Genomic DNA, 26646 nt, shown 5'->3' with positions numbered 1-26646 from the left:
GAAAAGAATGATTTAGTGAAAAGGTTTTTTAAGGATCATTGTGATTTAATGGAATATAACTGTGATCATAAAAAAGGTAACTTTGTTAATCCTAATAAGTTCTGTTATGAATGGGACATATAACTGACCTTGTTATAGGACCTCATATACGTTTTTAAAGGCAGTTGTTGATTCTCATTTCGTACAAAATTTTTATTACTAATCAAGTAATATAAATTTTACGTTTACAGATTTACCACTTTAACATGTGAATCAATTGGATTACAGATTACGTTCAAATACCTTTCGAAGAATGCAAACAGAATAATAAAAATAAACTTGCTAATAATAAGTCCAGAAAAGGCTCGTTCACTGTATCAACCGTTGCACCAACAGTTCGAAAACCTTTAAATTCATCTGTGCCAATAGTTTTATATCCTACACGTTTAACTTTGGATTCAAATAGTAGTAAAATCAATGATAAAACTCAAGGTAAATGTACCTGTAACTATAAAGGTAAAAAGACCGTAAGCCAAGCACATCCAGTCACACATCCAATTGCCACTACTCAAGTCACTAAAGAAGAAGTGAAAGAATCAACATACAAACCTACAGAAACCGCTATTACAATCATTAAAGAAACTTTAATAACGTCGAATAATAATGTAACAGCAGAATCCAGTATTCCTATAACCACGGATAGATCGGAATCTTACAACGAAACCAACTCAAATGTAACTAGTACCGCATACCCACATTCATCTGATTTTATCGCATCGACAAAAATATTTACCGTAAATACTGGTACGTTAATACCAACAATTATTTCTGCAACTGTAAAAAGCACCAATAAGCCCTTACAAACGGCTACCAAAAACATAGTTTCTACTACACCTCATAGTGAATTACTTACAACTACAAATCATAATGGAAGTGCAGTTAATACCACATCAAATATTACATCCCGAAACACATCGCCGGCACCTTGTTCACAAAAAACGTATCCAATAAACTGCAATAGGCCGCTTTCTTGGGAGACAACTGCTAAAGGCGAAACCAGAGACTTTTACCAAATATTAAGAAGTAGGTATGGCGAGAGAATGAAAAATCTAAAACCTACCAATTATCGGCCAAGACGCATGAATTATCTTAAAAGTATAAAACACGATTTTTTTCTCGGCCAACACATTGAAAGTTAAGTTTATTCAACATCAGTACTTTTAATCAGTCAACAAAAAGATTTACAAACATTTAAAGGAGGCAATAGCATCCTATCAAGTCAATTTTCGGCACTTTTGGTGTACTTATGTCGAATCCTGAACGCGTACTGACAGCCCAAGTCGAGATCAGGTCACTCCCTGAAACGTCGTTCAAGAGAACTATGAGCCAGGCACTACCAATCCGATAATGAAAGTAAAATATAGCGTACCGCGCCCAAGATTCTATGATGATGTCTAGATTAAGCACCCTCTGCGTTCTGCCCCTTAAGCCTGCTAAATCTGTAACTACCAGTAAAGCAGCAGGGATCTTCCGCTAAAATAAGAAATCACTTCTGTTTCAAAGTAACTTGAAAGGTTTCCTTCATTTTTCTATTTACAATTAGCGTAGATATATGCTGTAAGGAAATAAAACAAACAAGTTATTTCTCAGGAAAATGTATAATAAAACTTTTCTTCGTTTTAATGTCTCTTCTATACTTTCGTTTTATTCATATATTGTCCGCCGCCCGCTCCGAATGGTGCGGACTACCTTTTATAGGTGTAAATTCATGAAACCAATTACGAGTCCTTTTTTAACATACCAAAAATAATCTGGCCACGTTTTTTACCCATAAGATATAGTATAAAAGGATAAATTTTAGAAAAGACAAGTTATTATATTTTATTGATGCTCCCTAAACGGCATCACCAACGTTTAATTGAAAAAGGAATGTTGGTAACAATTTTCATGTCTCTAATAATGTCTCCAATTTTCTGCACTTACATAGTGAAAATCTCTTACGGCACATATATGTATGTAGACATGATAGATCGCCAGTAACCACAACAATATAATTGTATTTTAAGTGACAACGGAGAAATATCATCTGATACTTCGTATCCATTTATACTAGATAAATAATAAAATATTTGAAATCGTATTCTATTAGGTATTGGAGTCTTTGGTAGAGAGATACAATTTCATGCCACGATTCATTCGCTAAAACATTTGATGAAGTTAATGTTTGCTGTCTCTAGGAATAATATTCATTGAAGTGATTAATAAAAATCGTTGTTTGGTCAGCTATTTTATGAATTATGGAGCAAGATTATATTTAAATTTTCTTGTGAAGCTGTGAATCTATTACCATAATATTATTTATTATGTTAACACTAATATATACCCATTGTTAATTTGTTTCATTTTGCTTATTTTACATTAAGAGTGACAAAGTTTTTTGTGTTGTTTTTGTTACTGTACTCTTTTAAATTAAGTCTAATCTAACCATTTAGGTACGGATAATTATGATTTTTATTGATATTAACTTTAATATAAAACTTCTATCTTTCTATCTTCTGTGTCGTCTAAAGTAGACGTCATTTAGCCAATCTGTTAACAGATTGTTTCTTTCTAAACATTACTTTTTCCCGATAAAAATGAGGACTCTGCACGCATTCATGTGAAAATGAATAATTCACTCTGAACAACGCAGTGCACTCCTGGATTTTCGATTGCAATAACCTGTACAGTTCTGTTAGAGGATTCTCCGCCTTAAACTAACCACATTTTTTGAATGAAAACACATTCCTCATAAAATATAAAGCTGATTTGCATTTACCATGAATGTGTAAATGTAGAGTCAAGCAGAAAAAAAAAATTCCTAACAGAATATTTAATTAAAATGCTTATTTTTTCTGTATGTGCTAATAAACTAGTATGTAACTTTAATTTCGTGCAATAAAATAACTCAAAACAATGCATATTAATTAAAATAAGTCATTTTATGACAATATTGAAATTAAAATAAAAGTCCATGTCGCAATAACATAATGGTGGTAACAACCTTTTTTTGTTTCGTGGATAAATCCAACATGATATATCATTCCACTGCAAGAGCAAAAACAACACGGTCTTTTTGACACCTTTTTTCAAAACTACAAGAGTACCTTCCGATACCACCGTAGATTCAAAGGCGGGGTCTTAGCCTTAACATCCTAGAGTGCAGCTGCGTCTCTTCCACCCGTTACATTCAAAACGCCAGCAGAATTTGCTTGCGCATCAACGAGGAGCCTAGATATACATGCGGCGGATTAACCAGAACCTGTAGCCACAGCCTTGGTAGGGAGTTTGAAAAGTACGCGTATAATCCTATGACATTGAGGCCTACAGCTGAGGATTAGAAAATCCGATGTTTTTTCTTTCTCCATCTCCACAGTTCCTTCTGTAACACTACAATTCTTATAATAATCAAACTCAAATTTAGTTAAATTTATTTTTAAGCGTATAGTAATTGACAAATATAATTAAATGCGTTTTAATCACAGCTTTATGCAAGATACGGAAGATTGGTCGGAAATCCGATTGCAATTTATCGAACCGGTCAACACGAGGCTACGAGGTCAACGGGTTTGTCGTGCCCTGTCATGACTAGTTCATTAGCAAAACAGAACGTTGCTTTATTAAAGTACATCACCGGAACAGACGATAAATCTTTCATCAGAAAACCTTATTTTTATTCATTTATTCATTTTTTTTATCACATTGTGTAATAGCAGGCTTAATTTCGTACACGCATTCTCTACATTCTTTACCATATAAACGAAAGCGAAGCATAGATAACAAACAAGGAAGTGTCTAAATGTTTTAGGAAAATTACTTAATTATACAATACTATTGCCATTTTTACGATATATCTTTAAATGCATCATTGTCAACATTATCATTTCAGCCGTAGGACGTGGTACTATTACTACCATCTAATGAAAAATAATGTCGAACAAAACGGACGCCTTACAAAGTTTTCAAAGAGCCGAGCAAATATACCTTGAGTATATTTTCGTTATTTTTCAATTTAAAGATTTAAAGTTAATGTAAAATTGATTCGTAAGTTTACCTGGGGCACTGTAAAACTAGGTAATTCCAACTTTCAGAAAGAGTGCAATATTCGAATCCAACTCGGCTGGACAGCGTTCGAAAAACTACTAAATATTTTTTCGTCCAATATCCCTCAGTGCCTAAAGATGAAAGTCTTTAACCAATGTGCATTATCAGTGTTGATTTATAATAATGAAGTTTGTTCTCCTTCTTATTCTCTTTCACGTCAGCCGTCATTAACAAGCTCACAGTTACACGTCGAGATTTGGGGAGAGGTACGCTAGAGATTTTTTTACGGGATCGAATCGTGGATGAGGAAATCTGTAGACATGTCGCAGCGGATTAACAAGTTAAAGTGGCATATAGCGAAGGATGTTGGAATCATACAATTCTAAATTGTAGGCTCCGGACCGACAAGTGTAGCTTAGGATATTTATCCGCAAGGACATACGACCTTGTCCGAAGACAGTAAATACAAGTAGCTTCCAACTAATCCTGCCGTGGACGTTTCTCCACTGAAATAATGTTAATGAAACTCCTATTAAGCTATGTATCTAATGATTTAGCAATAACATCATTTTTAGTAACTAGTTATTATTTACCATATAAATGGGGGATCTGTATGGACGTTTCCAATATTATAAAATGAGAAATGTAAAACATGTTAGTTGTTTTTGAACCATCTTCGGTCATGACATCTCTCTGATTAAATATATCATTGAATATTATCATCTTTCTGTGAATTATTGTCTACTTTCTCTGAGCGAATTTAGTTTCAGCCGATGTTTTTTGATAACGTTCTTTGCTGTAGAATCACCAAACATCTCATTGCTGTACGAAGAATAATCTAGACGTATCTAAAGCATTTAATTGTTAAAACTAATATATAGTGGAATATTACTCCTTTTTATTTTTTGTTATACCATATATAATGTAAAGGTTTCGGATTTTATAAAAAAATAGGTCATCTCGACTGTGATATAAAAAAAGTTAGTCAATGAAAATTGTGTCGTCAAGTGATCACTTCGTATATTATTGATTTTATAGAATATCTAACATAGACCAGGCGGGGCTGCTCAGGATCAGGACATGTTTTTATATATCAATAAATTGGTTTATGATAGTTCACAAGGTAGTGCCACAACTATCGTTTAACAATATTGTAGAGTGAGTCAAAACTGAACGTCTATGGGTGGAACCTCGCAATATTTAGTCAACTCATAAAACCTACAAACTTCAAGTTGCATAAAATTAAAAATAATGGTGGCTCAAGGGCTAGTAGACATATATTTTATTGTTTAATACAATTAGGTTCGTTAAATAGCATTGTCTACAGTCTTGTCTTTACCATTACGTAACACCCACGTACCGGGAATTGATTTTTGTTCGCAACTAAACCTTCAAATACGCATGCGCCAAATGCTTCACACATACACCCACAAGTACCAAATTCACACATGCGTACTAAATATTTAATATAATTTTTAACTTTATTTTCTAAGAGTTTAGGTTCTTTTTTGAGGTACACTGTGATATTGTATTTTTAGACCATTCGTACCTATTATGGAAAATACCGACGCGCCCTCTCCCATACACATCGGGAAACCTATTCGTGGAAGGTTTTCTCTTCGCTCTGTATTTCATGAAAATTTATAAAACTTAATACTTTATTAAAGTTTCTCTAATCATTTTTTAAGCTTGACGCTGCATAATTATCCGTGACGGTTTATTTCTTTCCAATCAAAGTGAATTTTATCAGTTAAAGTCGAAACTAAAAATAGATCACAGCTCGTCATACTTGTTGGAAAATCTAACGAGACCTTCCCATTCATAAGATACATTCATTTGGTGTTCAGCTGTGGTGGTATATAGGTCGGAAGAGACTATATTTTAATTTTCTCAGTGATCAAACAAACGCTTTTTAAGTAATAAAACTCACTTGTTGACGTTGATCGACAAGTTTTGCCTTAATTCTCTGAGAAGACCGCGAACCTAACAAGAGAAGTCGAAATGTAAGTATAATACCATTATTCAAGAATATTTGATTTAATTTTTTTTCACGAGTAATTAAATACAAATAAATAGTAAACATCTTTTAAGGTTTACGAATCAAAGTCGGTCGAAAGATTTTGATAACAAAATATTAAATGAAATAAGTGATATCTGTATCTGTTTCTGTCTATTCTTTTTTAATTTCGTTTTTCATCTTAGAAATGCTTCATGGTGAAACACAGTTGAGGTAAAATGTACTCCAAAATATTATTCAGACACTAAAAAGTTTATAAATTTTTGTGTAACCAGTAAATAGGTAATTTGATAAAGTAATATTACAAAACAAATTGCTAAAAAGGACGAATCAATTGCAAATTAAATCTTGTTTGTATTTATTATTTCAATTATAATTTAAATAATATTTATAAAGTGACAATCCTCTAAAAATTTAAAATTTATTATTACTGGCATTGAGTGGCATTTTACCAATGTCAATACTAAAGGTGTATCTGCACACATATTACGTATATAATCTAAATCCAATTGTAAACATGCAATCTTAGGATTGAAGACATAGCAAGGCGCAAGTTAATATCGATTTTAATGAGGTCACCGCACTCGATGTGCAATCAATTTGTCACGTTTGCTTTGTGACTGATTTCTACTAAGTTCGAAGTTACAATGGCAACATTATGCAAAAGAATAACTTTCCCATTTTTAACGTTTTTTAATCCTCAAAAGAAGCAGATTTGTTACTAACACCTGTGGAATACATTATTTATACAGAACGAAAACCCAGTCCATGATTTTGTCCAACTTGATGTATACTTATTTGGGTATATTTAAAAACGTTAACGGCTTAGATATTATAGAGCGATCTTACGAACATATACCAGAAACTCGGTTTATCACCAGTTTACATTGAAGATAAATATCATTACCAATTATACGAATCACGGGATTATGGAGTCCAAAAATATGTGTCATCCACGAGTACATTTGCCTTGTATGGTAGGATCCGACTCTTTCCGAAAAGAAAAATAGATGAAACACTATAAATCTAATTTCAAAAGCTTATCAACTTCATATAAACCCCCGTATCAAATCTGAGGTGTCTTACCTTGGTATCTCAGATTTAGTAGTAGTTTTATCATCTATATAATATAAAATCAGAATCATCAATCCAACCTCATTAAAAGGCTTTTACAGAATACATATAAATGTTTTGACTAATTACAGTCGAAGGTAATAGTCCATAGTCTAACTACTATAGAAATAATTTGTTGCTGGTGTATACTTATCAGGGTGACATAATATAAATTCCAGAAAAGAAATCATAGAAATATTTAACACAGAAAGCGCAAATTAATTACATTAGCTAAATTTCAGTAAATTATATACGTAACGTAACGTTTGTCTAAATGACCCCGTTAAGATAACGAACGAAGGAACTGACTATTACTAAATCTAGATTAAATATTTTCTGTTATGTGTTCAGACAGTGGCAAGAATAGAAAGCAACCTATTACTTTGAGTATACTACGCAATTTATAAAAAGTAATTTATTAGTAATGTAACCTTTAAGTGAAAATTGGTGATAACTTTTTAATATTCTATGGATGCCGTGAGTTTGAAATAAAGGCTATTATTAATATTACTATGTCTATTAAATGAGTAATAATTTAAGGATGGTTTAAATAAAAACCTATAATTTAGAACGTTTCGTTGCCATTAGCCACGCCTACCATTTTTCGTGTCGTTATCCTTAATACCAAGGATCTCTCTCAATATTCTGTTGTATGAATTTACGGTGTCGTTCCTGCTAGTGGGTTACCTGTATGGCTTTGTATGCCGTGGTGACCAATGTGGTGCCGTTCCGACCAGACCATCATTTCACCTACGTTGCCAGTTATCATCAGCTTCTTCAAATTGTTGATCCTCCTAGCAGTATACACAAAATACTCAAGCACTCGTTTGAGGCAGATATTACGTATATGAATATTTTGTTACGCATCATTTTTCGAAAAATTAAGACAGTTTGACAATCTTAGAACTTTGGACTGCAGCAATATTTCTGACTAATATGTATAATATAATTTTTGGAAGCTATAATTAGGAAATAAGAGAAAGAGTTAAGGATTATTACGGTTCTATTCAAAGCTCACAGAAAAATTTACTTAACCTTTCTCTCTAATTGTGTCGTACCTATATTTAAAGCATTAACACCTACAAAGTGCAAGGTTTTGTATAATATTAAGAGAGATACAGAACTAAATGATTAAAACACAAAGAAAACTCATACACTTTTGTTAAATTATTCACAATTCTTTTACACCTCATTTTAACTATACTAAAACATACCAGGAAATAAAACAATAATCAAAATTTTGTTCAATGAAAAACATTTAAGAATCAATCTTGTAGAATCGTAAATATTTATAACTTTTGGCTCTTTAAAATATTCTCTGGGAACAATTTCAAAATTTAAACGGATTCAAAATATGTACTAAACGATTGACTCTTTTAAAAAAAATATGAAGTGTCTTTTAAACATCTCTGAGAAACTATTTCTAGCGCATAATATATATTATAAATATTATGACGTTGGCAATAGTTGAACGCATTAGTACGTATGTTATCCTGGAAGCAAGTCTTAACTATACACGTATCCAGAGAATGAATATAAAATTGCTATATAAAATATGATATGCCAGTAACTTTTTAACTGTTAACTAAAATATCGACATGACCAAAGAAATAACAATAAATTAATAATCAGTTTAGCGGTGGAGGTAAGTGCTAGATGTATAACAGTGAAATCTCTCTGTAACCTGCTGGAAGAATTAAATCTGTCAAGATCAAACATCAGTTCATGGAACAGACACCTACCAATAGTTTTGTGAAAATAAATTAAATTTGTGTTAGTTAGGAAGAGGAGTTTAATCGGTAAAGTTAAACAGCAATGCGTTGTATTTTTAAATTGGCTATATGGGGCGACAGGCTCGTGCATTGTACAAGCCCTTCTCTGGAAGGCCGCCAGACCGCTATTAAAAAATACAGACTCCACTTGTGTTGCTCAGAATTCCGAGTCGAGCTACTCGACATTATCAAAGCCTACTCGTAGACCAGTCCTTTATTGTTAAAGTAATAACACCAAATATTGTCTTATTACGTAATGTGGGCCAATTTATCTATTTTTAATCTAAAGTTGTTCATCAGCCGATAAATGCCCATTGCAAAGCTTCCCTCAAAGATCACCACGATGATCGGTCTTGGCCTGAAATATTTAGTATGCTTTGATATTTAATAAATCAGAAGCAATTCAGAAACATTACAATGATCCAAAAAAAAATAACCCAATCAATGTCTTAGGTTGTCTTTTAAAAAAATATATATCTTTTTATAAATTATATTGGCCACAGCGTAATAACAATTAAACTAATGTTTATCTAATAACGACACAATATATCCTATGTAGATAACAGCCATTTTAGTAAAAACTTTTGAACAACATCATTTTGAATTATTCGTTGTTTTTGCTAAAGATTTGATGGATGTTTAAAACAATCAATGTTATTGAGGCTTTTAGCTGTAATTTCATTAGTATTGCAACATTAATTAATAATTATTTGTTATTTGTGTGAGTTACTTAAATAATGGAAGGGATAAAGTCAAAACGTTCTATAAAAAGGTAAATTTCATTTAAAATAAAACACTTATGGATTATTTATATTTATTTAAACAATTTAGATCTTACCTCAGATATTTGGATAACATAGTTATAATGATATATATTATTATGATAATATAGTAACTGTTGAAATTAAATTAAAATGCAAAATTATTTAATACACAGTCTTTAATGACAAAAAATCTATTTTATACAGTTTTAAGAAATAATTGTCTCTGTATTTCTCTGCATCAGCTATTTCATGCCTTTTGAGAGTGGATAACCTTCAACTTTGTTTCAAAGCAAGAGCTCGTAGAAAAATTAAAACGTTGCTATTTTAATTAAACTATCCAGAAACAAATAAAATGTTAGTATTATTCACAATTATTTGAGTTAGTCTACATTTACTCCCTGGCTTTGTAATTTACTAGTAATACATCAGAGATAACGTCACCCTCATCATATTTTCAGCCATAAAACATTTACTGCCGGATATATGCCTCCTTCGTAGATTTTCAGACACATAGAAAGCAAACTGCATCCAGCGTTTTCCGACGATTTTAACAAGGTTGTCTGTCCTTCCAACTTATAGATGAACGTTCTTACTGCGTTTGCCAATCCGTGACCATTTGTTGTACGCGCTTTATGTCCGGCTCACTACCAATTTAACTTGCCAACCCGTTTCGTTGATTGCTGATTCGATCTCTACACGTATTTCGTTTGGTATGGAGGATATACTACAGTACCATATCTTCATTTACCACACTTCGCTCACCTACTCGCCTGCCAAACATGGTGATTGTGGCATATCCCCATAGATATCTTTGGGGGAGACCTTAGCCTTGCAGTGGGCGTCTGTGGGTTAAAACGACGTTGATGATGACGACGATAATAGTTAAAATAATGTTCCAAAATTCTTTAATAATAGCAATTTAAATAAATATTTGTATTTTGTGTGTATAATATACAGAATGATTGGTTGTGGGTGTAAAGTTTCAAGGTGTTAAATGCATCGCTTTAACGTTTTTTTTTTCCAACACCCTATATATAGTGATCAGACTGAATATGTTACATTAATATATTTTTTGTTTTGCGTAAATACTTCTAGTATAAAGTCCACAGTGACACATAGTAAATAATAATTATTTTATTGTGTATTATTCCGAATTTTGAAAATACGTCTTCTTAGATTATAATCATCATGTTTATACTATACTATTAATATTACTTCCTATGTTATCATTATTTATTACAGAAAACATTGATTTTTGAGCTTGTTGCAATATACATTAAGACAGAAAATGGAAAAAAAAATACAAAATTAAAAACGATGCAAAGCAAAAAAAACTGAAGTATATATTAATACTTTAAAATAATAATACCTTAGCATTTGTGCATAAAAGTCATATACTGTACCCTAATATAAACAAAAGTAAAATTTTCTCAACATACAGTTTTAATGATTGACAGTTCCATTATTCTTTAACCTAGAAATGGCGTAGATCTTAAAATGTAACTTGAAGATTATGACCTTTTCACAAAAGCGTAAAACAAAAAGATTTCATCCGCGCCTTATGCAGAGTAGGTCACGAAATTATCTCTGCATATACAGTACACAAAACCGCAATTTTTATTTCATTATATTCTCTGTTTTACTTTATATTATTTGTATCATCTATATCTTTAATAAGATTAAACGGCTACAAAAATTATTTCAAATACTTGGTCGTAATTAACCTATATTTACACGAATTTCTCTATAATGTTAATAATTTGTGAAGGAATAAATTATGGTTATTTATAATTCATTATAATTTCAACACTGGGACATCTATTGCTGGACATAGGTCTCACTCATAAATTTCCAATAAGACCAGTTGGACGTGGCCTGGATCCAGATCACCGACAACCAAAGTCATCTGTCTATCTTGTAGATTGAGATTCAGGCCATGACACTTCATAGGCCACGTTAATTACTTTCTTTCGTTTACGAATCTGCTGGATCCAGATTTAATTAAGAAAGGGACTAATATATAGCTACTTCCGCTATGCAGCAGTAGTCGTGCAATGAAGTGCACTGTCCGCCAGCCCGCTGATAAATGCGCATGCGGCAAACAATGCGAATTACACAACTACCACCGCTAATCACTCAACGCGTGTTTCACCCCTCCACGGGGCATCCTCAGGAGTAACATTACACCGACTAGTGCACTGGTCGGTGTAACATCACTACATTGATCTCATTACTCCTGGCGGGCGGTGCCCTTCGTTGCACGACTACTGCTGCATAGCGGAAGTAGCTATATATTAGTCCCTTTCTTACTTAGGATGGACTTCCGCAAGGTAACGCCTGATTCTATTAGACATGCTGATTTAATATCATGTAGAAATCACGAGCATAGCTCTCTCTGCAATGGAGGAACTAAGTATAAATAAACATATACTTAGATCCCTCCATTACATTAATCACAATGAATTACGAAAATATTTATGTGTAATAATAACAAATGTATATATGTTCTTAATAGGCTTATTAAAATATAAAAATATTTTTAATACCTCTTATTTTGGAACACCATTTTTAATTGATTCATTAAAAAACGAGAACATTTCCATTGAGAGCGCGTTGCCAGTTTTGAAGTGTAAATGTATTTGGCAAGGTGCCGTGAAAGCTGCCTTAAGTTTTTAATGGTCTAGCCATGCAAAAACTTGTAGCGTGCTCTTAGCGGCTATATTCATATTTAAAATATACTTCACATGAATTTATATGACACATTTCAAATTATAACCCATAATATGAAAATGTAACGAAAAATTCCTTTATTTTTCGACTTTGCAGAAAAATAAATTATAAGGCTCACTTACTAAGAGATTATCATTACATCATTAAATAAATTATGGTAACACAAACAAGCAGTTGCCAAATAATTCGGCGAATAAAATTAATATTACCGACTCAATAAACTCACCGTCGATAAGGTTTATTACGTTTATCCGACCGTCGCTTTTCAAATCATTGCTAAAAGTTTGTTCAAGTAAATTGCTTACCTGAACTCCATTTCAGCTGAATGGATATCTATCTCCACGACAGATCGAAATGAGAATCCAAGCTCAGGGTTTCAAAGATTAATTTGGTAAATTAAACTGAAACCTCGCTTTCAATTTATGCATGTATATGGATCTAATATCCACTGACCTGTTTATTGATTTGATGTTGGTTTGTTCCATTTAAATTATTTATCATTCAATGTTATGAATTTATTTACCAATAAAATTTTCTTATGCTAACTCACTAACATAAATTTCCCTCAAACATAATGACGCCTTTAGGGTTAGCACTTGATATAAAGATAAGTTTTTTATTTTTATTTTCTTTACACTTAGTAAAATTAGTTTCTCTTTTGTGGGCAACAATCTACGTTTTAACAATTATCTCCCATATAGTATCCCCGAATGATTTGTAAACAAAAACTTGTGAAACAAGACCTATAATAGTGCAAAAGATTTTTGCTCTACAACTGTAATAAAGATATTAAGTGTCCACAAAAAAAACCGTCTGAGTTTGTGGACTCTTTCAAGAAAAGTCTGTTGTCACTCTGTTAAAGGATGGCATTATAGGGGACGTCAATCTGATTTTAACCAAATTTTCTACCAAATTAGGCTCTTCTAAAACTCTTCTTATAATGTACACAAGTGTTCACAGTAAACTATATTTTGTGGATAACAAAATAAATAATTAACAAATAATACTACGTCAACAAGTCTTGAAAAAAACACTGACAAAAATTTGAATTCCACATAAACGAAATGAAGTGCAACAGTTATTAAACAATAAAAAACGTGTAACAAGTTGTTACTTCGACTTGGCAACTTTCCAATAAAAATTCGTAGTACGCCAAACCGACACTCAAATTATAATTTCAAACATCATATTATGAATTTAATTCACCTCTTCAACTATTTTAACGGTTATCTAAGTTTTCATATTACTTTGGTTTAATATCTGTCATAACAGATTGTCCTGGTTTAAACTATCGTGATGTGTGGTAATATTCAAGATAGAATTAAATTATATTTGTCATTTTCACATTGGGATTGGTTCCACAAAGAACAATTAATATTAAAACAAACATCTACATATGTTTATTAAGTCTTTATTGTAAAACAATTTAGCAAATAAATTAACCAAAAGAAATGAGTACGCCGCCCGTGTTATCGTCTATGGCGATTTATACCAAAAAACCATTGGATAGATTTGATTTATAAGGAAAAATAAAGCGAGTGATCAAGTAATAGGTGTTAAATATAAATGAAAACACACATTGCAGATACAAAACAAAGTATTTATAATACATACAATAATAAAAAAAAATATTTTTTCCATGTACATATATTATATAACTGTTTTTCATACAATACGTAAACTACACAATGAAAATACGATACACATAGTACCATAACAAGCAGGAGTATAAATCTCTTGATAAGATGGGCCAACGACATAGTGAAGGTCACAGGAAGACCTTCCAGTGGGCGTCTATCGATGGATAAGATAATATGATGTATGTACATTCATTTCCAACGCCGATCACTTGATGACTCCCGGCTCAATCTCTCCTTGTTACCCAAGTCCATCTAATATTTATCTGGAACAATTCATTATCTTTATCTTTTCTACTCGGAACACCATGACATAATAGATACTCTTAATTGTATATTAAATAGATTTTGCCATTTACAGACAGATAAGACACGCAATCTTTTAGGAGTAATTGTTTCTTTATCAACTGCTATTGACAAGAAGGATACCTTATCAAACTTTGTACATTATGTGCCAATAAAATATCCTGTTTATAATAACTGATATATAATTTATCTGTATTTTCATTCTTCTTGGAGATTCTTTTTGGAGAAATTCGAAATGTCTTCGCACAGAAACATAATTAATATACATATAGAAATGTTATTATCACACTCATACATCAGGGATGCAAATCATATACAACATATGTTTCAATATAATTATAAAGAGGAACTTGCAATAACTCCTATGTAAAGAGTGATTGTAACTGTTTTCTTAGTTAAATAAAAAATGTTAAAACACTGAAAGAACAACAGTTATTACTATATAGATTATAAATTTAAATTTCTGTAATTTATATATAGATACTATTTATTAATTATAATAATATAAATAATATTTATTTTAAATAATTTTATATATTACATACAGTAAGCACAAAAATGACAAAATAAGGATAAAACACACACACACACACTAGTGTTAATTAAATAAAAATTCGTAAACTAGACGAAATAAGTGCAATCATGTCAATTAAACTAATTAAAGTAAAAAAAAAAATCCTAAGCTAACAATAATTATACACAATATAAAAAAGGAGGAACCATTGTAAACAATCTTTAATATTTTATTATCTTTTGTTTTAAAAAAAACAGAAATGTCTCGAAGGGAATGTTAAACGAATGCGATTGAAATTTTCAATCGGTCCCGCGTTGAGTCTATATCCGGAATGCAATTTTGTATGAATGAGTTCATTTGGCGTTTGATCGAACAAGCTTATTCAATTAATTCACATTGATTTAACCCAGTATTATATTTGTTTTGGCGTGATTAACAACTACAGAGGTATTTATTAACGTATTGTAGAACCAAAACTGAGCATTTCACAATTATACATAGTTGAATTATACATACATAAAAATTGATTATTGTCATTTATAATAACGCTCGAATGGATGATCTTAGTGTATTAAGTTAAAAAGTGTACATAAAAACAAAATTTTCACTTGGGTCACATTATATTTTATAGGGTAGATATTATGAACATCTTGCGCTGCTAAATATAGGGATGCTAAAAAGCAATTTCTAGTTGAAATGTATCAGATCATCGCTAACTTAATACAATTTGATTTCTCTTGAGACGAAAAAAATAAAAGGAGCTTATGCAAAGACTTATACAACCTTAACAGATTTTGTTAAGAAACATTTACTTCTTTTTAGCCGATAGACAGTTATTACAAGACAATGTCCTCCCCCAAGTCGCAACGATGAACGATATTTTGCTGCTAGCATCCAGCGACCTTTACTATGTCTACCTTTCCAGTGGGCATCTATCAGCGGATATGATCATGATGATGATCATTTCCAATATCTGTCACTTGATGACTACCCGCTCTATTTTTCCATATTAACTAAACATATAAATACAAAAAATATAACCAGTGGTTTTCTGAAAGAAAATGCCGTTTGCGATAAGACCGTTATTTGTATCATCATCTTTTGTCTATTTAACCTTTTTTACTTTTTTCTTCTATATTGATGTAAAGATAAAACATAAATGAGTAATATTGAGCTCGTTAGTATGACTCGTTTAATAATAAGCATCGTGATTCCATTAACTTTGTATAAGGCTTTCATGAGCGCTTCGAATGCAAAATACATTTAAGAATGTTTTGCAAATTTAATGTTAGAGTTGCCTGAACATAGTTTACTAAAACACTCGATGGAACATTAAAATGTTAATTCTTAAATAACTGAACATAAAACTTTACCCATTTTTATTTTTTTTAGTAGAAAGCGTATGAAACCTTTAATTTGGAGGACACGTTACTTCTCAATAGCCAATAGAAATGGCTTAATGATCGCGATGACAAATATCAAATATGACGTCTTTTATATTATTTTCTAATCAGAAAAACAAAAATATAATATAATAAACTTATGTGAAAATGGTAAATACAAACAAATGATAATTTTTTATTTTATTGCAATTTACAAGACTCAATAAAAACTTTCCGATATTTCAAATATTGAGCCTCTTCGTTTATAGATAATATTTGAAAACATGTAAAAATTCGGAAAAACTCAACGCATGAATGAAAAACATATCTCATTTGCATAAAGCGTCAATTCTTTAAAAATGTCGGTCGCTTTTTAAGAATACATATACGTTTTCACTTATATAAAAAGGTGTACGTTTCACAGTAGCTTTATCGGGTTTCTCTTTTTTAAGAGCTTACTAGGTCGAAAGCAAAAGTCTCCGAGAGCTCTTAAAACGCGCTGAGAATGCTTCAAATGAGATACGAGTCTCAACGCCATCGCCATAGGCAAGAGGGGTGGAACTTTACAAATTCTAAGAGAATTCCTGAATCACTCACGCGAAAACAAAAAGCGACTATCTGACGTAAGGCTGTTCGTTGGTGGTCACTTTAATATTTTCAAATTGACTTTTAGTTAATACTCCTAAGTCAGTTAAAATATACACAGGAGAATTTTTAATTAATATTTTTTACCATCTTTCGTGTCGAGATTTTATGATACCGTAAACCAACACATAGCTACAATATGAATAACAAACTAAACTAAGAAAAGAAAAGCAAATGTAATCAAAGTTAAAAATTTATTTCTAAATGAAAATAAGCCAAACAATGTCAGATAAATAAAAGATCAACAGCAAAAGTAATAGTAAATAGTACTAAATATAAGATGTAAAAGTAGAAGTAAGGAAGTTAAGGAGGAGAAAATGGTTATAAAATTGATAACATCGTTTACGCTCATATGTGCTATTTTGACCTGAATGCAGATGTTCTCAATAACCTAGAAAGTAATCTTAATAACTGCATTCTATTCGTTTTTAACATATGGAAATATTACCACGTATTTACTCGTGACTGGATACCATATGGTTGTCCATTTACTAGCGAAGATATTTGCCTGCCTGAACTACTCTCTATTGCTTACTTAGGTCTAACACTTCGCCTTCCTACTTGACTCCAACCTTGCAATTCCGTGACTCAAGCTGACAGAAATGTACGGTCGTCATATAATCATTTACTGCTTTGTCCTCCGCATAAATCTTACTTTATTTATTCTTGCTTTATCATCCAAAATATTTTCTTTTGGAAAGGACTTCCTCTCAGCATTAGAAAGCCTGTAAACCGGTATTAGTTACAAAAAAAGGTTCCGAGCCCTGTAGGCTTAATAACAAATTATGTATACAGCACATACACACACACATATATACATATATATAATATATGTACATATGTATATTTGTATATATATAATTGTATTTACTCATAAATAAGTACATCATTGTAACCAATTTACTTTTTTTAACATTTGGTTTTGATTTCATTCATCATCTCATTTGGTTCGGTTAGAGAATACTATGTAAAAATGGTAAGTAAATAAATATACAGATCACTGAGAAAAAAAATAAGCCACTGGATCTACATTTCAGAAGGAAATCGTTAAGAATAAACCAACCAGCTCCCATCTAAAAATTTTAAGACCTTTTAATAATATTTAACACCATAATCAGAGAATATTAATGTAATAATTATTTAGATACAATGACAAAAGAAATAAGCGACTATAATATATTAAAAATATCCATAAAATACAACAATTAAGGTTATTCAACTTATGCAGCGGTGGTACAAAAGCCGGTCGTATCGGAGGCGGCAAACTCTACCAGACATGCTGACTTAGGTCAATTATTGCTGTAGTTTTAAATGATTTTGAAAAGTTTGCACTAACGTTGTTCAATATATTAGACTAAGGAATTTATAATTTCACGGCAGGGCGACGACAGAAGGGGGACTGGCACCGGGTGGCGATGACATGCCAGTGGGCGGGCCTAAAACACCCCAGCAAATCGCCGCTCAGCGTCGTCTTCAGCAAACACAGGCGCAAGTCGATGAGGTAACACAAGTAGTTCAAACATAAAAAATAATATTTACAGTAATACTCATACATTAAATATTTCTAATTATATCTTAACTATCTTATATTCATATATTTATAAGGAAAAAAGTTTCAAATATATTATACAAAAGTTTATTTACATTTAACTACAGTAGATAGATGCACAATTTGTTCGATGACGCTATACCGTGTTATAGGTATTAATATAAAAATGTGTGGTTTAGCGACACCAGGGTGAAACATGACACCCGTACTATTGATTAATTCTGGCCATTTTAACGTTAAAATTTCATTCAATAACTTTTGCCAGGTGGTGGATATTATGAAAACAAACGTGGAGAAGGTACTGGAGCGAGATCAGAAGCTCTCGGAATTAGATGACAGAGCAGGTATGACGTCATGGATATTTACTCATTTTATCATATCATTTATAGTTGCACGAACTAATGGCGAAACAAAAGAATAGCGAAAATCGGATTGGCCTCTCCTATCATTACACGCATCCTATAACTGAAAACTATAAGCTCTAGTAATGCGTTGTTATCTAAAAAGAGATCACAACAAACTCAGACGAGTATTTCTATTAATATGTAGTAGAACAATTCATTCCTATGGGTTAGAAAATACGTTAATACAATAGTAGGAACTGTTTTAATTGGATGAACTTCTTAAATTATATTGATAAAATATAATGAATAATACACGAAAATTTAACGTTTTAAACAATTGTACACATTTTATATTGATGTCTTAATCAACAAATGATAGTCCAATAGATAAAATATTAAGAAAACAAAAAATAGTTAACTAATATTTACTGGTAATATTTATATATAAACACGTCTCTATAATGAGTAAAAGCAATTAAAATATTAAGAAAGATTCTTTTTTTCTTTAAAAAAAGAACAATCTTTTTTCCTCTTTCTTATTATTAAAAAAAAGAATCTTTATAGATTTCGAAAAAGTATTCAGTATTACTACACGCAATTATTTTAGAGGATTATTGTAATTTGTTAACGACCTCTGTTTTCTTGTTTGCTGTAGTAACATCGTTCACTTATATACAATAAAAAGATGCTATCATGGTATTATTTAAATTATTTCAATATCTGCATAAGATGTACAGAATTTAAAAATACGAGATTTAGTTCACTTTGTTACAACAAAGAAGTACAAGAAAAGAGAAAATCCAGATTTATTTCTTCTCATTTCTGTTTACTCCTTACAGATGCACTACAGCAAGGAGCTTCGCAGTTCGAACAGCAAGCTGGCAAGCTGAAAAGCAAATTTTGGTTGCAAAACTTAAAGGTACCGTAGCGCGGGAAAAAAAAACAATTTACATGTCAAATGTATTAACAAAAATATATACCAAATTCAAAATGTATTAAAATACTATTTTTCCAGATGATGATTATCGCTGCTGTTATCGGCATCATCATCTTGGCTTTGATCATCGGTAAGTTGTCATGAGATCAACAACATTCTCCTACACTTCTAGAGAATGTCATTCTTATGTTCTTTAAACGATAAATTATGTTTTAGACTAATCATGTCATTATTTTTTCCATATTTTCAGCCAACTTTGTGTGAACAAGTTTCGGTAATCGAAGTTTAATTTAGAAGTTAATTGTTATAACGTTAATGACTAGTTATATGACGTATGTTGTTTACTTTTATATTTACTATGTTGATACTAAGCCTTTTTTGGTAAGTGGGCATAACGTGTAATGTCGTTGTAAATGTTGGCTTTATCTGTTCTTATTTCACTTCGTATGTATCCGTACCTGTCTCTATTAAAATGCTGTTTTCAAATCCTATAATAGCTGCTATAAGTTGACTATTAGGTTGGTCTTTCCTTCTCTAAGTACGTGACAATCTTTTATAAGTACTAATATTCAATAATACTTTATTATACCATAAACTACAGTCAATATTTTTACTTGAATAGTTAACTTATAGAAACTTTGAAGCTTTATTTTGCAGCGTTGTTTTACTTGTGTCAAATTGCTCTGAATATATTTAACCGTTATTGTATGAATACTGTTTAATCGATAACAATGTTCCCTACAGTATAAATAATTTAGTATTTACAAATTGCTTAATAACAAAAGTGTTCTTCTTGTCCAAGAATGCGTTGCTTATCCCATTTAGCCCGTTTAGTTTTGCTTCGTTAACAAATGAAATTACTTGTGCAAATTAAAAGATTTTCATACGTTCTGCCGTTGTCAATAATTTATTTATATTTATTATACGATAACGTACTACTATTTCAAATTTCATACAAGCAAATTCGTATAAATACAAAGTATGAAAAATTTTATTATAATAAACTCATTATTTCTCATATTTTTGTGTCATAAACTGTAAAATATTTCAATGCCAATAAAATTTTGAAATCCTGTGTGAAAATCTTGTGTATAAAAAATACAAAACGAAAATATAAAATTTTTATAAATACACGATTAATTTCGACGTAAATGAAAAACTATTTTATTAAAATTGTTTTGTATATACATATAAAACTAAATGAATTTCTTACATTTTCTAGGTCTGTAAACTCCAAAGGATTAACGCCGCGTATGTATTCAGTATATATATTTTATTTCCTAGTCTTGTTTTAGTAGTAAATTCTTATTATTCGATCCTCACCGACATATCAAAAGACTGGATCTGCAGAAATTTTTAAAAAATTATCGAGCATTAACAGTAAGTTACTCCATTTCCTCGCTATCCGTTTTGTGATATCAATTTATTGAGAAAAGATCGCACAGATTTCATTAACAAATATCTAAATATGTTGCGATAGTCGGTAAATAATGAGATTGTAGTTAAATGGACTAATCATACTTATTAATTGAATAGATTTGTTTATTCGTTGCGGTAAAATGTTCGTAAAACAACTGTGTTATTACACTAACATGTTTTTCAGGTACTGTTCAACATCTACGTACTGGTGCCGGCAACGTTTATTTCATTAGATTTAGTGTTTATTAAAATGTTCTCGAATAGATAACAAATATAAGGTTACCAACGTTTCGATCATTCGAATCTATAAATTATGCCATGAAAGTTATATATCTCAAAGCATATTATATCAGTAATACAAATCACGCGTCCTTTGACTTCTTTTGTCACTATCATCAAAATTATGTAATAACTATATAGAGTATTTTTAGACGATCTTTTTTGTTGAAAAATTTACCTTAAAATTCAATATCCTACTTTAAAACTTAGTCATAGATAAGGCTTACAACTTAATACCATATCTCAAACGTATTTTTATGTTGTATTAGGTGATATTTTATTTACACATATGTTTATTTATTAGTCATATCAGAACATAAAAATATTTACCTATGAATAACAAAATCTCTTGTGCAGCTTCCAAAAAGAATATATATAAGTTAAGTAAGTTTTATTTTTTACTTCTCTTTGTTTTCCCGCCGTCAAAATCTATCAAACAATTCAATAGTAACAATAAGTATTTTTTTGTGATGTATGACCCTTTCTATCCAATATTACAATTTATGATAACTTTGTGACTTACTCCGTATTTTATGATGTATCTATACTAATATACCTAATACACGTTTTGAACTTTTCGGAATTTCTATCGACATTTGGAAACTTTTTCTTATTAAAAATAATTGCTACAGCGATAGAAAAATATCTCTGAATTCAAATTTGGATATCGTAATGAAGCGAAGATGAATTAAGTTTTATAACTTTCACCGGATTTAAATGTAATGAAAAATTATTATTATAAAATTATTTTTATACGCATTCCGTTACAATTATTTGCAATAGTTTATTAACAATTGAACATATATAAAAAACCGAAAAAAATCTATTTCTCTCAGAATTTTCTACCCTAATAAACACTCAGGATTAGAATCGCAGATTTGTTTGTTATAATATGCATAATGAATGTGGAATGTATATGAAGTGATAAATAACGTAATCTACCTCACAAATTTTTTAACTTAAATTTTTTTATGAAGATATATATTGATTTAATTTTTTATTTTAAATGTTACTGAAATTTAAAAAAAATATCTTATTTAATTACATAAAATCTCACGCAGATAAAGATAGAGTAATATGTAGTCAACTCCTTGAAAACTTAACAACGAAAGCTTTATTCTAATTAATATTTTAAAGCATTACATTTTTCTAAAATATCTAAATATATAGATAGCTAATAACTAATAACGGCAAAAGAATAAATATAAAATAATTACGTAACCAAATTTGAATTCAGGATAAATTCCAATCATTTATCAAATTTATAGTTACAGACCACACCTTTTAAAAATATTACAAATGAATTTGAGACAAAAGATTTAAATCAAATTTCCTACAAATTGTACATCGATTTTGTAATTATATTTTTCTGGTCAATGAACTTATTAATGTTCCGTCTTTTATTTCGGATTTTCGTGTTAATTTTTTAATCCAAACGATTATGGAAGTGGCGTTAAAATGTTAATGGATTGTTTACGGAACACGTAAATTTACACTTTTGTATTAGCAAAATGTATTTAAATGGGTTTGAAATATGTATTTTCAGTTTATATAAATAAATGAAACCCAAATTTTGTGATAATTTTACTATAGTAAATATTTATCTTGAAAAACAGAAGTATGACCGTTAAAACTATTTAGATGGTAATGGCAATGGAAAAGAAAATGATACAGTAAAATCTACTTTATGTTTGTATGTGTTTTACCTAATTGTGATTATTCAAACATTATATATTTAAGAGCTTTAAAGCTATGTCTTTTTTTATGCACTACGTTGTTGTTGAAAACTTCTTTAGATGTGTATTCTAGCTACAATATAGATAGATATATATATCAGCGATAGTTCGCAAAACATGTTCTGCCGCAATTTTCGTAACGCAAATAATAAAATTTCTCTTTTTATGTGTATGGTAGAAAAATAATAGACCAGAAATATTTTAGTGTATAAAAATATATGCAATTACAAAAAAATATTTATTCATTTATAGTTATTTCATTTTTTTTCTGCAAGCTTGTGTTTCGAAGATTGTGGCCTAAAATCACTGTAAGGTAATGAAAAATACACCAGAAATGTATGTATGGATTTAGATTAAGGAAATAGCATTACAGTTCTACAGGCATAAACTGTTAATTGAAAACTAATCATTTTGAGTGTTTATAGCAATTTTGTATAATTTCATGAAAATAAATGTTATTAAATAAAAAAAACCTTTACGAATAAGAATAAGTTATGAAAAAGTTTACAATAATTTGCATATTATGATTTTATCCGTTATCAGTCTATGTCTATAAAACTAGAATGCATTAAATATTATTTGCCTAATTATAGAGATCGTGTAATTTGCTGTATTACATTTTGAAACAAAATTCCGTATTTTTTAATTATTAAATTTTTATATAATTAAAAATTATATAGTAATGTTTTATTGAATTTATGCAGCTATTGGATGTTCATCATGCAATTTATAATTGTTCTAATTTTAATTAAAACATGGAAACCTTTCGGTAATTATTTAACCACGTCTCGGTAATTAGACCAGTAGTATTTTAAAAAAATATTTAAATACTTTAATAGTTTAATTCAAGTATAAATATTTGTGAAAAAATGAACGAAGAAAATAGTACTACGATATATTAACATAGCACGTTTTCTAGTTTACTTATATCGTAGACCTGGTTATTACATGAATTTGTCCTGAAAGATTTAGCTAAATTATCTTTTGACGAATGTAATCAAATAATAACGACTTGAAAATTTAATCAAAAATCATAAGCTGCATTTACATAATAAATTCGTTTTTAGCTGCCGTACATTTAGACCAACGGTTTATTAAACTAGTAAATAAATATTATTAAAGGTTTATAAAGTGTATTTTAAATTAGAACGAAATACATTGTTCTGAAAATTTAACAGATTTGTCTTATAATATTGTTCAAAAACTGTGTGTCGAGTTATAATAAATACAACATAATCAGTGTAATCATTATAAAGGAAGATCGTAGATAATTTTATGATCCTTAGGTATACAAATATGAATGTACCTATAACCTAATATAAATTATTGCTTCGGTAAAATAAAGCAACTTTCAGTATAAATACTATGTCGTTTAATTTTTACTTGGTTTGAAGGTAAGAATAGTAGAAAAATACGCTAAAAAAGGAAAACTGCAATATTTATTTCACGTTTATCAAAATAGTACTTCCTATGAACATATTGGGTGCTTTATATCTTCAGAGATATTTAAACGTGTAATCTTTTTTAATAACTGTTTTGATTACCGTCCCAAGTTTCTTTTTGTAGAATATTGAAATAATACAATACAAAACGTACGAAGAATAATGTCTATATACAAAATGAACGTAAAAAATTATTATTATTTCGTATGAATGGCGCCTTACATATTAAGTTTACAAATTTACGTGTCAATTCTATAATTCCCAATGCATCAAAATAAGAAAATGTTATGGATATTTATGATCATTTCACTTCAGAAACGAGAAAAAAATATGGTTTTCGTGGTAATCTTTGAAAGATGGCCTTTCAATGGACATCTACCTACTGCAAATAAGAAGATAAAGAATTAGAAAATCATAATTAAGTAAAAAAAACGCTTTATTTGCTTATATACGAGAAAAGGTTGATTTATTTTTTAGGAATACTGTGTCAATATTTTTTATTCGTTGCAAACAATTTTCGTGATAAGGTATTTTTACAAAATATGTATATAATTTTTCATTTAGTATGAGGGGAAAATTCGTCGTTATCTAAAATACTCCTAGATTCTAAATATATTAATGCAATTAATAAATTTACAGTATTTTATTACGGTCTAGGGTTGTTCGAAAAAATATATTTAACTAGAGAAAACTTGAAATCAAAAATCAAAACAACACGCTCGCGCCATGAAAACAATACTACATGTATTGTTTTCATGGCGCGAGCGTGTTGTTTTGATTTTTGATTTCAAGGTTTTATGCATCTAAAATTGTTTTTACTAATTTATATGTATTGGCGAATCCAGTACATAATCATTCCAAAATTAAGATTTTGTTAAACATAGAAGTTTGTTCACTTTTCTCTTACCAATCTTCCAATAGTAAGTATAATTCATTTCTTAGCATTATCTGTTGCAATATTTTGTAGAAAAGCATATGTTTATACGCCAACGTCAAAATCCTTATCTGCCAAAGTGTGTCAATAAGATTTGAAACGGCATTTTATTCTTAAAATTAAAGATTATAGTTTTTCGTAATGTAGTTTATAGGAAAAAATATTTTAACACCGTATTTATTAATATTTCTCATTACTTTTATAAAACGCGCTTATTTGACGCAAATTTGTTTTAACTCTTTTTATTTAATTGACGTTAGTTACTTATTTCACAATATTGCAATATATTAGTTTTCCATTATTCTATTCATATGGAAGTATAAGAATAATATAAATGTATTTTATTTTAGTGCTAAATCATGATTGAACTACCGCGTATAACGAGAGCTCTTAGAGCACATACACAGCTGGATAAACCTCGCTGTCTCAAACCTTCAGCTGACAACAAAAGCATTAACCAGGCAATTCCCCACAAGACTGCCGAAAGGTATTAATTAACTGTTAAAATTTTTTAATGAAATAAGATATGTTAATTTAAATTATCAACCAATTGTAGTTTATTGATTCTGTGCTCATATAATATATGGGTTAATTTCTAAGTTTTTAAAAAAATTAACCATGTTCATTAAACTAGCAAATAATTTATTTATAATATTGTCAAGCCACAAATTGAATCAAGTGTTATTTAATTTTTATCAACACAAATTTATGTATTTCAAGGTATAAAAGTTTTGGGGACATTTGTAATTATATAGTTAATAATGAAACTAATGGAAGTAACCTTGTAAAAATGTTGAATGAACTCAAAGAGTCTTGCAAACTACTCACTGGAGATCAGCCTGATGAGATTATCGAGGATGCAGCTGTTCTTACACTGAGAATGTTTTTGGACCAGGATATTGTAATGCTTAAAAATCTATCACAACTTCGACAGACTTTTGGAACTGTTCTGTCTAGTACAGCTAATAAAATTTGTGAGGTGATTATTTAATTTTTTTTCGGTCCTTTCATATTAATGCCTCTACTACTACAGATTTGAGAGTTTAAATGCTGCCAATTTTTAT

General features: G+C 30.1%; 2 protein-coding genes across 2 annotated transcripts in view; both read left to right on the top strand.

Annotated features, from left to right (window-relative positions):
• The first annotated feature begins 6000 nt into the window (after window positions 1-6000).
• Window positions 6001-20036, top strand: LOC137920471 (neuronal synaptobrevin-like). Its single transcript, XM_068763840.1, has 6 exons — window positions 6001-6065; window positions 18323-18443; window positions 18757-18835; window positions 19675-19754; window positions 19851-19902; window positions 20023-20036. Coding segments are annotated over exons 1-6 (348 nt in total). The 5' UTR covers window positions 6001-6063.
• Window positions 20037-25705: 5669 nt separating this feature from the next.
• The window catches only part of obe (obelus), a 41339-nt gene continuing 40398 nt past the window's right edge, over window positions 25706-26646 (top strand). Inside the window, exons 1-3 of the mRNA XM_068763508.1 lie at window positions 25706-25837; window positions 25933-26069; window positions 26303-26561. Of these exons, the coding sequence (XP_068619609.1) occupies window positions 25942-26069; window positions 26303-26561 (387 nt within the window). The 5' untranslated portion in view covers window positions 25706-25837; window positions 25933-25941. The remainder of the gene's footprint in view (window positions 25838-25932; window positions 26070-26302; window positions 26562-26646) is intronic.

This window comes from Battus philenor, unplaced genomic scaffold (assembly GCF_028537555.1).
Source record: "Battus philenor isolate CCGP_79_NKW_IND1 unplaced genomic scaffold, ilBatPhil1.0.hap1 SCAF_18, whole genome shotgun sequence".
Taxonomy (NCBI): domain Eukaryota; kingdom Metazoa; phylum Arthropoda; class Insecta; order Lepidoptera; family Papilionidae; genus Battus; species Battus philenor.
The sequence above is the reverse complement of the archived record's forward strand: the minus strand, read 5'-3'. Positions and strand labels throughout refer to the sequence as shown.